Raw genomic sequence first — 13,863 nt, forward strand, 5'->3', positions numbered from 1 at the left:
GAGTGGGAGACATAGTTGCAGCAGCAGAGACACTCCATATTCCGCCCCCTTCCTGAGGTCTTGGCCTCAGGGCACATTCAGTAACCCAGCTGGGCTTAATCCCATCAAAGCCTCCAGAGGGCAGGGAAGCTCAAGCTCCAACAACCCTTCCCCACAGACTGCACTGAGAGATTTACTGACAAAGCTCCAAGGGTGAAGGTGGAAAGAAAAGTCCAAAACCACAAAAAAATGAGAGGAGCAAGAGTTCAGGCAACAGCAGGAAGTAAAGAAGGTGTAAATATGAACAAACAACAGAAAAAGAAAAAAGAAATTACAATTGACAGCTTCTATAAAGGCAATGAACAAAGAGCAAACAGAACAGAGAAGGATGAGGAAACTCCAAGCAAAAAAACAGAAACCCCAGTGAACTGATACAGGCTCTGGAAGAACTCAAAGTACAATTCAAAACACAATTAAGAGAGGCTGAAGACAACTGGGAAAAGAACTTAAAAACTAAGATAAGCCACTCTGAAACAGAGGCACTTGAACTAAAACAAGAAAATAGTGTCTTGAAAGCCATAATCAACTGGCTTGAAAATGACACAAAGGAGATGAAAGATGACCTCCAAAGAAAATCAGACCAGAAGGAGAAGGATGAAGCCACCTGTGTAGCAGAGACCTAAGGAGAAAGTTCCTTTGGCAGCCGAAATTAGCCAAAGTAAAATAGGCCTGAAGGTCATTCTGAGGATTGGGAAGCTGAAAGTGTAAATGCAGGAGGAGGCATCCTTAGACATGGACTCTAGTATTTTTACTTTCCACAGGATCCCTGGTTTTTTAAGTCTCTTCTAGGATGTGGACCTTACCTAACAAAATCTCCAAAGCCTGTGCTAAGTTTACCCAGACTTGTGGAACAAGGGTCTTTCTGGGGTCTGTCCCTTTCATTCACTGGTTCATTCATTCAATCATTCAGCATTTTATTAGGCATCTACTGTGTGCTAGGCACTGTGCTAAGCATGCTAGGGTTTGATAAAATTATATAATACCATAATATAATAATACTAATTTCAGCTTTCAAGGGTCTCATATTCTCTTAAAGGAATGACAAATACACCTAGAAGTAAACAAGTCAACACAGAGTCAGGTGTGGAATGGACTCTAGTCATGGATGAATCAAGAAAAGTCTTGTGAAAGAGGTGCTGACTTTTTAAGGAAAAGCAAGACTCTTAGTGGGGGAGGGGAGTGTTGAGGGGGAAGTGTATATGCTAAGCAGAGATAGGAGATGGGATACTAGGGTCAGACTTGAACTTCTGGGGCCTCTTTAGTCCAATAAATATTTATTAAGGATCTACTATATACAAAAGCATTGTATCTCAGCTAAGATCAAAACACAAACAGTTCCTACTGTTAAGAAATTTTCATTCTCACACCCCAGTGGAATTGTTCCTTGGCTATGAGAGAGGGTGGGAGGAAGGGAGGGAAAGAACATGATTCATGTAACTATAGAAAAATATTCTAAACTAAATAACTTTAAAAAGAAAAATAAAGAAAATTTTCATTCTACCTGCATGGTGATGGGATACAACACATGTATAAAACAAAAAACAATCTGGTTAGAATGAAAATGCCCTAAAACTGCACTAAGACTTTGGGGATGTCCTATATAAGGTAATTTGGGGAGTGTAAAACTACTAACCACTGAAAAACAAGATTTCAATTTGTGGAATGGAGGGTATGATCACCCCTGGCACTGAAGGTAAAAACTTAATAGTTTTTAATTTTTAATAATTTTTAATTCATTTTTAAAAATTGATATCTTTTGTTCTTACATCACCTAAACCACCATTAAATTCTTCTTAGAAATACACTTTAATTCAATAAACACTTATTAAATACTAGATATATGTCATTTTGCTAAGTACTGGGAACATTAAGATAAAAACAAAATCATCTCTGCTCTTTTCCTAAAGTCTACTTGGGGCTAGGAAGATGGTGTGACCATAATTGACAAGTATGGTTTGGATGGTTATTGAAACTTCACAAGCTTTTGAGAGTGTGTATAAAATTGGTAGAATATTAAGATTTTTTTGTAAAAAAATTTTTTTAAAGTGATTCATCAACTCTTCTCTGTCTTTCTCTCAGGTTAGGGCCCCTTTCCCCAAAATCCTATTGATGACAAGTCCTTAAGCCTCTTAAAATAATAGATACCTTGTAAAAAGCCCCTGGTCCCAATTTGGCTGTCTCAGTTACACAATAAAAGACACTCTGAAAGAGACAAAAAACACAATTTCCAAAAATTTATCAGTTTAGTTGTATGTTAGTTCCTGTATAGCTCTCTTCCATCAACTTTATGATTTATGTTGCAGACAAATCAAGGCAAGTTCTCACCTTTATTTAAAGAGAAAATTGAAGGGTAGCTGGGTGGTGCAATTGATAAGAGTGCCAGGTCTGAAATCAGGAAGACTCATCTTCCTGAATTCAAATCTTGTCACAGACATTTACTAGCAATGGGACCCTGAGTAAGTCACTTAACCTTGTTTGCCTCCGTTTCCTCATCTGTAAAATGAGCTGGAGAAGGAAATGGCAAACTACTCCAAGATCTTTGCTAAGAAAACCCCAAATGGAGTTATGAAGAATCAGATACAATTAAAAACAATTGAACAACAAAGTTTAAAAAATTAAGTTAAATAGAGATAAAAAAATACCATATGCTGATTCTTTGGGTTCATAATAGCAATGACATTTGGGAGGAAGGATCTTTGAGAGAAGTGAAATAACTATAAACTTACATAATAATCCTGGTTATTCATCATTCGAATTTTGAGTACATCCAAGGGCTGGCATAGGAAGGTGGCACATAAACCCTGGGGAGATGAAAACTATTAAGATTATAGGGAGTAAAAGAGCTCTCTTTCTTTCTTCCATGGGATATTATAATTTTCTAGGCATTTTCCTCATGCAAGTTTCTCAATGATTTGGCAAGCAGATGGTGCCAGTGAATTGCCTGAGAAATCAACTAATCACCCAATGAATGCATATGATTTATCATACACTTTCTACCACCATGGTTTCAGAAAATTGGCGTCATGGTTATTTACCTAAATAAAAGCTTCAAGAGAAGCTGCTTCTGTCCAGGAGCAAGTCTGTCCTTAAAAATTTGTTTCTGGGGGCAGCTGGGTAGCTCAGTGGATTGAGAGCCAGGCCTAGAGACGGGAGGTCCTAGGTTCAAATATGGCCTCAGCCACTTCCTAGTTGTGTGACCCCGGGCAAGTCACGTGACCCCCATTGCCTAGCCCTTACCACTCTTCTGCCTTGGAGCCAATACACAGTATTGACTCCAAGACAGAAGGTAAGGGTTTAAAAAAAAAATTGTTTCCTTCCCAACCATTGAATTAAGACTTTTTTTTTTTTTGGGGGGGGGGGATGCGTTGTTGATCTGATCTCTTATTCCTAACAGCTCTGCAAGTCTTAGTTTACTCTTCGTATTCAAGTTAAATGGGAATAGACATCTGGAATGGTAAATGGGCTGATCCCTACACAATAATGCAGTTGTACCTAACACAATCAACTATTGTATAGACCTCAAAAACAAAACTTTTTATTGGAGTTGGTGTTCATAATAGGAGCTAAGAGGGGCAGCTAGGCAGCATAGTGGATAGAGCTCAAAGCCAGGAGTTGAGAGGACCTAAGCTCAAATGTGGCCTCAGACACTTCCTAGTTTCTAGGTCAATCATTTAACCCTAATTGCCTAGCCCTGTGGTAGTGAACCTATGGAATGCATGCTAGAGAGGGCACACAGAACCCACTCTATGAGCAAGCGCACCATCACTGGCCAGAGTTTGTTACTAGAAAGCCAAAGGGACTCTGGGTGCTCCCCACCTCTCCACCATACCTGAGGACATTCCTCACTTCACCTGCCCCTCTGTCCAGGAGCCCAATAGGAGTGCTTCTTCCCTCTCCTGTCTGGGGTGGGGGTGGGGAGTGGCACTTAGTCTCTAAAAGGTTCACCAACACTGGCCAAACCCTTGCCTCTCTTCTGTATTAGAAGTGATACTAATATAGAAAGGCTTTTTAAAAAAGGAGATAAGAATACAAGGGAAATTGACACCACATCACACATGATAAAGAATAAATAAATCTTGACCTTGTGAGACATACTAAGTGATAAAGGAGTAAAAGCTATAAATTATAAGAAAATTAGAAGTAGTGACATGAGTTCAGTGGGCATCACACAACCTAAATGTGCATAAATAAGTCTGTGACTTAAGAATGAGATAGCTTTCATGTCATTGGATTGTCGACCTGGAATCTAGACTTGTAGCCTAGTGAGATCTGATAACCCCCCCAGGTCTAGTTAGCTTGAAGGTGAAAACTTCCAAGTTTGACCTTGTCACATGAGAATTTCTCCTGAGGGAAAGTCCAAACAGTTTCAGGGTAACAATAGATCTTAAAGTAGTTTAAGTGGAGATGGCTAATCCCATCAGGTATTAACTCTTTTTGTCCCAATGGTTTCTCCCCTTAGGCCAAAATCCTTTACCAAGGTAGCCCAGCCCTTTGGCTGGATCTTTCCCTTTTGTGTCCATTGTAAAGCAGTCTGCCTCTCACTGTTATTCCTGTCTAGGACTCCTCATTTTCTTTAATCAACTATACTGTCTGGTCCATAGTTCCTGAAGAAGTATATAAGCTTCCCAATTGTAATGGCTCTTTGGAGTAGTCATCTCTGGTGGTGGCCCTCCCAGGAATTCTGTGACCAGAGATGGATTTGTATTTCAGCCCTGAGAGGAGGCCTGATTTAGTGCTAAACTCCTCTCCATAATTAAAGAATGTTTTTTCTGACTATTTAATAGTTCTATGTTTTTTTCCCAGTTTAACAGGATATAAAGAAATTTTCCAAGTTCAGGTAAGACATTAGATCAAACTTATTCAAGGTCACATGAAATTCTTAGGAAAGAGAACCTAGGAAAAAGGAGACAGTGCAAAGGAGGAAAAAGGCAATTGTCAAAAAATGCAGATATGAAGAAAGGGAACATAAAGGGAGGGAGAAAGGGACTGGGAAGAGATAGAAAGAGAAAAGATATAATAATATAACCAAGACCCAGAATTTTAGACAGTAGTTTGCTGTTGATTAACAGAAATAAGAGTGTTTCATCTCTGTAGGCCTAGCTCTGCTTCACTGTTGCTTTGCCAGAATAAGTGCAAAAGAACCCAAGTCCAAGGTTAAAAACAGAGTTGAAAAATTAGGCATATGTTCATACAACACCAGATTTAAACTACTAGATAAATTTGAAGCTATGGCCACATTAAACTATACCTTCTCAGAAGTCCTCTTACTTTTTACTTTAGTTAAAATAGAGACTTGATTTTCTAGAGAGATTAAAGAGAATTCATATTTTCTTGTTACTGGTAGATATTCATAATAAAAAAAGGAATGTAATTCAGGTTCTTCCCCTGGGACTTTTGTCCTTGTCCTAACTTCATTTGAATGCAAATCAAAAAAGACCTTGGGAGTAACCTTGGGTTTCATCATCCTAGCCTCCATATAGTTCCAGTGAAATTTTTGGAGGGTATAAGTCTCCAAAATAGGTTTTGAGTATATAGGCTCACAATCAGAATGGAATTCCAGTGATTTCCTAACCCTGAGTTATTTGTTTGGGAATATGAATTTTCAAAAAGGACCCAACACATTTAAATTTTTAAAAAACCATACCTGCATTCTGCCAGCTTTTGTTGACCTGATGAAGTGTGGAGATTCATAACCATAAATTCTTCATTAAAAGAGCTGTAGCTCTCCCTGGAAAGACTTTCTAGTCAACCCACCCTCCAGACAGTAATAGAGAACATCTCACTGACCAGGAAATCAGGGGAGATGCACATAAAGCATAGAAGCATGACACCCAGCAGAAATGACATCAAAGAGTAGTGCAATAAGGTCATGAAATGAGATAGGCAGCTCTACAAAATCTGAGGGATGAACTGCCCTAACCACACATACCCTATTGTCTTTGTGGGTTCCTGGTCTGTGCCTCTTTACTTACATTCCTTAGTGATGTGTATTCTTTGCAATGTGTACTTTATCCCATTGTTCATATAGAAACCTATCGGAAAATTTACCTCATACATGTTTGGGAGAAGGAGGAGGCGGCAAAATCTTTTTGTCACTTTATTTACCATGCTATTAATCAAATACCTTTTGTTCTGAACCGAGTTCTTTGGCTGACTGATAAAAATAAATAAAATCAAAATATACACACTAAGGACAAAAGGGCAGCTATGTAACTCAGTGGATAGAGAACCAGTCCTGGAGACAGGAGGTCCTGGGTTCAGACACTTCCTGGCTGTGTGCCCTTGGTGAGTGAGTCACTTAACCATCACACCCCCCCCCCCCCCCTTACCACTCTTCTGCTTTGGAACCAATACTTATCGATTCTAAGACAGAAGGCAAAGATTTTTTAAAAATACACATATTGGTAGGGGTTTGTGGACTATGGTCTTGCATGAATGTTGACTCCAAAGAGTACCTTGAAATGGATAAATTTTCTGTGAATCTCAAAGCAAGAGGAGTGATGCTTACATTAATATTCTGGTAAGATTCCCCATCTTGTGCTAAAATCTCTAGAAGTTTCTATTCTATGATAACATATGCCATATGTCCATTCTACTACCCGTACAAGGTCATGGAGCTGCATGATTGTCATTTGGAGCTTTTAAAAGGAACCTACGGCCATGAAACTGACTATGATGTGGGTGAAGAGACTGTCAGAGAAGAGATTGGAGGTGATCCCAATTTCCTTGACTTGGTCATAGCAGGATGCCTACAGAATGAGATTGAAATCAAGAGGAACTATGTCAACAACTTCAACCCTTAACTGCAGCAACCTTTAATGCCCATTCCTCTCTATCAACTATCCAGCAGGGCCTTTGCATAGGTGAAAATGAGATGAACTCTCCCCTGCCCATTTTTAGATTTATTCACCAAAAGCATATACATCCCACTTATCCTTAAGTATGGGGAGGTCTGTGACCCACAGTGTGCTCTAGTGAGTGACTAATCAAAACTCACTGACTGTCCTCTGGGCAGTCCTAAGCAGACCTATAGCTACAATTGGTCCATGTAAAGTGGAAGGAAGGCACAGAAAATGACAAAAGGAAGGGTCTTTAAAAGTGGCAAGAACTTCCTATGACCAGCTCTTTCTCCTTCAAACTTGGCCCTAGAGGAGCTCCAGCTGGTGACCTCAGACTGCTCTTGGATTTTCCCTTAGAATGACCACATGGATGAGTAAAAAAGGCTGACTTCCTTTCCAGGCTTTTCTGGAGGTACTAGCCTCCAGAGTCTTAGAGGAGGTCTTGTGGCTAAGACCCTTATTTAATTTACCTCTGTGCCCCCTTTGCTGGGCCTCTGAAGTCCTACCTGATTCGGAACACCAGAATAATTATCTGCTCTCTTTTATTTCCTTATTTTCACCCTTTCCTTCTATTTTATAAATAAATTGCTGTAAAGTCATTTTGACTTGAGATATATTAATTTTTGGTGACCACACCCTTATCCAACCCTTTAATTTTTAACCCTTACACATAGAAGCTTAGTATGAACCCAGTAATAATTGTATACTCCGGCATAATGGATAGAAATTTAGCCTCGTATCCAGGAGAGCCAGTTTTAGTTCTAACCCTAACATTTATTGGCTATGTGACTATGGACAAATTGCTTGATTTGAGATTCATTTTCTTGATCTGAAAAATAAAAATAATGCTTCTATTATTTATCTTGCAGGGTTGTTGTGAAGAGAGTTCTTTATCAATCTTAAAGCACTCTGTAAATATAAACTGATTATTCTATATTTGATCTCACCAAACCCTTTTCTCTGAGACAGCAGTTATGAATACTTTACTTCAAATCTCTGACTATAAGGTATATTAATAGGATTCAATAGTATTTTTATGACTAGGTGAGGTTGCATTGAAAAACAGCCTGAAATTCTGTGACTTCATTTCTGATCTTCTGTCCTTCTATGACACTCTCACACCCAATAGATAGAATTCATGTAGGTGGCTAGAGATCTGGGAGAAGGAACATGTGTCTTACCTGTCCCACCATCATCAAAGCCCCTCTACTTGATGCCAGGGTAGCACCAGAGAATAATGCCCTAAACCTCTCTGGAGAAAAGAAGAGGGGTGGGGAAACAGGCAGAATGAAATGGAGCAAGTTTGGACTACCTTCCCAAGGATCTATAGGTCCAATCCCAATGTAAACAAATACCAAGACACCCCGTGAAGTTAATTCACCACTATGATTAATTCTACAAACCTCATTTAATAGTGTATGAAATATGTAAGGGTCCCAAGGTAGGTGCTGGTAACCAGAGAAGAAAAGTGACTCTAGCACTTCATCTTTGAGAATCATGAGGTTCATTCCATGCAATTTAATTCCAATAAACATTTATTAAGCTCCTACTAGGTATTGAGCATTATGCTATGCTGTGGGGGTACAAATATGAATGGTTCCTATCCTTTAAGAGCTTACATTCTCCTTTGTGGGACGGAGTATACACATAGAAACATAAAGACAAGATATATGTATTGTATTAGATTGCTTACCGTCTCAGTGAGAGTGGTTAGAAGAGGAAAAGAATTCAGGCCCTGTGTGACCTGGGCAAGTCACGTAAGCCCCATTGCCTAGCCCTTACCACTTTTCTGCCTTAGAACCAATATGCAGTATTGAGTCCAAGGTGGAAGGTAAGTGTTCAAAAAAAATAAATAATAAATAGATTAAAAAAAAAGATTTCAGGCCTCAAAATTTTTTTAAATGTTAAAAATTGTTTTCATGCACTGCTGTAAAAAAAAAGGTTTAAATTACTGAGTTGAATAGTTATGGGAGAACCCACAGACTTCTATAGAGATGATGGATGTCATGCTGAGCATTTGAGAACTATGATAATCTAGACTTTATCATTTCAAAAACTTTTTTTTAAAGAATATACTTGCATGCCAAATGTCTTTTTCAATGATTTGTAATATATGTTTTATGACTGGAAACTTTTTTGTACAAGACACTCCAATAAATGTTTTGATTTTCAAAAAAAAATTGTTTTCATGTATTATTGGGGAAAACAATATTTTTAAAAATCAAAATATATGTTAAAAAAAACATGGTCCATAGGCTTTCTCATACAAAAAGCCTTTTCTGATCTTCATCATCATTTATCCTCTTCCCTTCTTCAAATTGTAAGGTTATTTGTTTATATGTTGCAACCCCTCAAAGGAATGCAGGCCACTTGAGAACAGGGATCATTTCATCTTTATACTCCTAACATGGTTACTTGCATATTTTACTTTTGGAGTCTTGACCAATATTTACATTGGTATAAATAAAGCTGCCACTAGCAACACAGAACAGCTGCACCCCACCCCCACCCCCCAACTCAGTCTTAGAGAATTGCTTGGGGGCTCTGAGGGTTAAGGTGACTTGTTCAAAATCACAGTTAGTATGTGTGAGGCAGATTTTGGGCCCAGATCATCTTTACTCCCAAAATAGGCCTCAATGTTTATTCTCAACCTGAACATAAAAGGTACTTAATAATTACTTGTTAAATCATATGAAACTCTGAACTATATGCCCTTATTTAAGAGGCTTCATTTTGATAGGCACCTGGGGCTTACTTTGTTCTAATAAATGTGATTCAAATGACATGGGCACTGTACCCCAGAAACCCAGGCGAACTATTATCAGGGGAACTCCCTTGTTTTTTCCTGACTCGGACTAAAAACATCCAATGACCCCTCTAGGGTCCCGAGATGACTATCTCCCTCTGATCGTCCTCTAGATGGTCAGAAAGATGCACCCTCAGACCACACCTCGATCCTATCAGACATCTGTTTGTCCCCTAAAACTAAGGAATCTTTATGTCCCCAGGCAGACCCCAGTATGATCACCCCACCTCATGCCTGAGTGACTAACTGTTGTGAAGAATGTATAAAATCCCCAGAACTGATGTCGTCTGGGGGACAGCCTCTCTATCCATGCTGTCCCCATGGAGGAACAGCCTTTCCTTTCATGCTGTCCTCCCAGGGAACTGCTCCCCACCTTGCTGTTCTACCCTGCTATCCTCCTGGCCACTCTCAACATTACTTTCTAAATTAATAAATCTCTTTTAGTTTTTAAGCTAAGTTTTGGAGTCATTGCATGCTTGCAAAAGGCATCCTTCCCGAACCCCAAAAAGGCTATCCTTCCGTGCCCATAACACAAAAAATAACAACAGCAAAACAACAATAGACCAGCATTCTCTGCTTTTTCCCCTTTAGGAGAGCCTACCTTCTCGTACAATACGAATCATCCCGTCCAACGCATGGGAATAGCTATAGGACAAAAAATGTTTATAGAGATTATAGTTATGTCTCAAGTATTCTAGGACTAGTTATTTAGTTTGTAGGTTTTCCATTCTGTTTCTCTTTTTCCCTTTTGCAACCAGTGGGAATGAGGTGGAGTGGGGGTGGGGGGGATTGTTGGGGAAGACTAAAGCGGATTTCAGAGATCATCTATGGAATTCATTTATCCAGGCAATTTGTATTTCCCTGTAACCCCAAATTATTTCTTCCTAACATTCCTAGTCAAAAGCAGCACATTTCTATAGGGAACATTGCCATCTGGTAACAGCAAGACCTACTGCTATTTATTTCAGGGGAATTGTGGAACTCTTTTGCACTTTGTTCCCAGGAGGTGAGATTTTTTTTTTCTTCTTGTATCAACCAGCAAATTTGTGTATTCCTCTAGGCACTTTGCCACAGGGCTCAGTGTCCCTGGGGCTTTAGTGACAGCTAGGAAGAAAGAGTAAGAAAGCATAATCCTACCATGGTATGTTTAAGATTGGAACATAGGTCTATTAGCTCCATCTCTACTTCCAGACCTACCCCAAAACACTAAGGCAGGGGTCCCCAAAATACGGCCTCCAGGCCACATGCGGCCCCCTGAGGCCATTTATCCACCTCACTTCTGGAAGGGGAACCTCTTTCATTGGTGGTCAGTAAGAGGAGCAATGTATGTGGCAGCACCGAAAAGCGTGACATCACTCATGTACAATACTATTTCCAGTGACATAATCCTTTGCATGGCACCTTGTTCTGAGAGCAACTGAATGAGGCTCTCCGCAAAGGATTATGTGGCTGCACAGTGGAAGCCGTCAGCATGGGGAGCAGCGATCTGGGGGAGGGGATTCCACACTGTGTATACTGCTGCCGGGATTAATGGTGGCAGTGATGGACCTGTGCAAGGTGTGACAGGCCCATCACAGCCTTTGCTATCACAGACAGCGGCATACAGATTTGTTCATAGTTTTTTTATAGCCTGGCTCTCCAACGGTTTGAGGGACAGTGAACTGGCCCCCTGTGTAAAAAGTTTGGGGACTCCTGCACTAAGGAATAGCTAGCTCTCTCTGAGTTTCAATGATCTCCTGTTAATTTCAGTTGACCTCTGGCCTTCAGTTTGGTTCAGGTGATCTCTAAGTTCCCTTCCAGTTAAGAGCTTCAATGAATTATGAAAAAAGTCTCCTTTGCAACTTACTTCCTCTTCATGTGCAGTGGCATCTTCACATCATTCTGCATCCTGCTTCCAAATGAGATCCAATGATTAAACAGATTGATCACCCTTGTAGGTCACAGAGACATGACAAAGTGCAGAAGAATAGAGATGCCAAGGGGTCTGTGGTAAAGGGAAGATTTCCCCAGGTAAAGAAGAAGGAAAAAAGAGAGGGAGGGCAACAGGGGATGTAACTGACCTAATTTTTACGATGTCTGCTGGGGTCCCCACAAACCCACCGGCAAAACCTAAAATCAAGGGGAAAAGGGCACAGGATTTACAATCCTGCTTCAAACTCCATGAAACTCTAGGAACCATCCAGTCTCTTAGCAACCAAAATTTCTTAGTTACAACAGCCCTCCCAGGGAAAGGACACCCACCCTTTGCTGGCTACAACAACAATCCTTAGGCTTTCAGGCATTCTGGGCCCTCCCTATCAACTCCAACCTCATCCCCTCTTTACTTACCTCCCATAGCCCCTATAATCACCTTCTGATGGAAGGGTAGGTACTTCTTCCTGCTTTCTGACAAAATTTCCTTCAGAAAGTCATAGACAGAGAAGCGAATCATAGAATAGGTCAGCTAATAAAGAGATAGAAAGTTTCAAAGAGAAGGAAAGGGTGTATAGGATAAATCTTCAGTAGCAATCCCTAGATCCCATTGCCTGGGGTATTAAAAAATAAAAAACAACTCTCAGAGTTACAACATTTATTAATAACATTTAAGTACCTACTACGCACCAGGCCCTAAGACATGGGGATACAAAGACAAAAAGGAACCGTCAAAAAGTTTATATTTTATTGGATGGGAAAAAGTTTGGAGAAATTAATCAATCAACAAATATTTGTTAAATACCTACTATGTGCTATGATGTGCTAGAGATAAAAATGACAAAAAATGTTCCTGCCCTCCAGAAGTTTACATTACACAAGCACAGATGTTTTTTGTCCTACCCTCTCCCCTCCAAGAGGACTAATGATATCATGGGATGATGTCTTGACTCAAATGTAAATTGGATTTAAGTGAGATAGAGTTGTGCACAAACATATATATATATATATATATATATATATATATGTACATAAAATACAAGTATCCCTTCCACATCATAACTTTCCTCACTGTGGTTTCAATGGTGTCATAAGAAATTAAATGGGAAGCTTTACAGAAGTCATAGCCACAGATTGCATAGAAAAGTTTAGAAATTGATTAGTATGGTATAATATCAACATGTTATCTTTTTTTTTTTAATCCTTACCTTCTATCTTAGAATCAATACAGTATATTGGTTCTAAGGCAGAAAAGTGGTAAGGGCTAGGCAATGGGGGTCAAGTGACTTGCCCAGGGTCACATAGCTGGGAAGTGTCTGAGGCCAGATTTGAACCCAGGACCTCCTATCTCTAGGCCTGGCTCTCAATCCACTTGAGCTACCCAGCTGCCCCCAACATGTTATCTTTTAATACAATAAACATAAATAATTTTTTAAGGTTAAAGTATTACACAGATTAAAATTTTATTTAGATTTTCCAGATTTTGAGAGGTGCAGCATCCCTAATTCCTGTGATGTAGAAGGGATACCTCCAAATGTCCTTAATTTTTCAAGTTGTCTGACAGTTATACAAGACACTTTAAGGAAAACTTAAATATTTTCCTCTTTATTTAGATGTTATTGGAATAGTGTTTGATTCTGATGAGTGTGTGTATATATGTACATGCATATATGTATGCATGTACATATATACAGATATATTTTATATATTTATAATTTTTGTACAATTGTTTTAAAATAAAAGAAAGATATTAGTAAAATACCAAAGTTTTACTGTCTCAAAAAAATACAAAAATAAAATACAAGATAATTTCAGAAGGTCTAGCAGTTGGATGAGTCAAGGGGGATCAGGAAAGGCGTAATGCTTGATCTAAGGTCTGAAGAAAGCTTGAGATTCTAAGAGCCCATGAGAGAGTACATTCTGAGTAGGGAGGTGGGCTGAGTAAAACCACAGAGGTGGCATATGGGAGCAACAGAAAAAAAGCCAATTTGGCTGGGACAAAAAGAGAGTGACAGTAATAAGCCTGGAAAGGCAGGTTGTATAGGATTGCAATAGAGTTTATAGAGGAGGGGAGCAATACCTTCAAAGCTGGGCTCTAGAAGAATGGAACTGTGTAGAGTATACTTTAGAGAAAGGAGGAGCTAATACAAACAGTCTAGTCCTGTGTTCCCCTCCCTCTCTACTCTGCCCCAGAGGACATTTCTCCCATCACCCACCCCTTTACCTAGCAGCCCAATGGGAGCACTTCCTCCCTCCTGTCTGGGGTAA

General features: G+C 39.5%; 1 protein-coding gene across 5 annotated transcripts in view; it reads right to left on the bottom strand.

Moving 5' to 3' along the window:
• LOC103100557 (mitochondrial dicarboxylate carrier-like) overlaps window positions 1-13,863 on the bottom strand; it is a 36,438-nt gene that overhangs the window by 9,268 nt on the left and 13,307 nt on the right. Inside the window, exons 5-12 of one of the 5 annotated variants that reach the window (XM_016430719.2) lie at window positions 12,013-12,082; window positions 11,745-11,793; window positions 11,531-11,572; window positions 10,286-10,329; window positions 8,060-8,130; window positions 6,696-6,788; window positions 2,766-2,840; window positions 2,185-2,241 (exon numbers count right to left, since the gene is read on the bottom strand). In XM_016430719.2, coding sequence (XP_016286205.1) covers window positions 2,185-2,241; window positions 2,766-2,840; window positions 6,696-6,788; window positions 8,060-8,130; window positions 10,286-10,329; window positions 11,531-11,572; window positions 11,745-11,793; window positions 12,013-12,082 — 501 coding nt within the window. Of the gene's footprint in view, window positions 1-2,184; window positions 2,242-2,765; window positions 2,856-6,695; window positions 6,789-8,059; window positions 8,131-10,285; window positions 10,330-11,530; window positions 11,573-11,744; window positions 11,794-12,012; window positions 12,128-13,863 lie in introns of all 5 variants that reach the window. The other 4 variants (XM_016430718.2, XM_016430717.2, XM_056817338.1 and 1 more) reach the window with 4 other exon arrangements.

Source organism: Monodelphis domestica, chromosome 2 (assembly GCF_027887165.1).
Source record: "Monodelphis domestica isolate mMonDom1 chromosome 2, mMonDom1.pri, whole genome shotgun sequence".
Lineage (NCBI taxonomy): Eukaryota > Metazoa > Chordata > Mammalia > Didelphimorphia > Didelphidae > Monodelphis > Monodelphis domestica.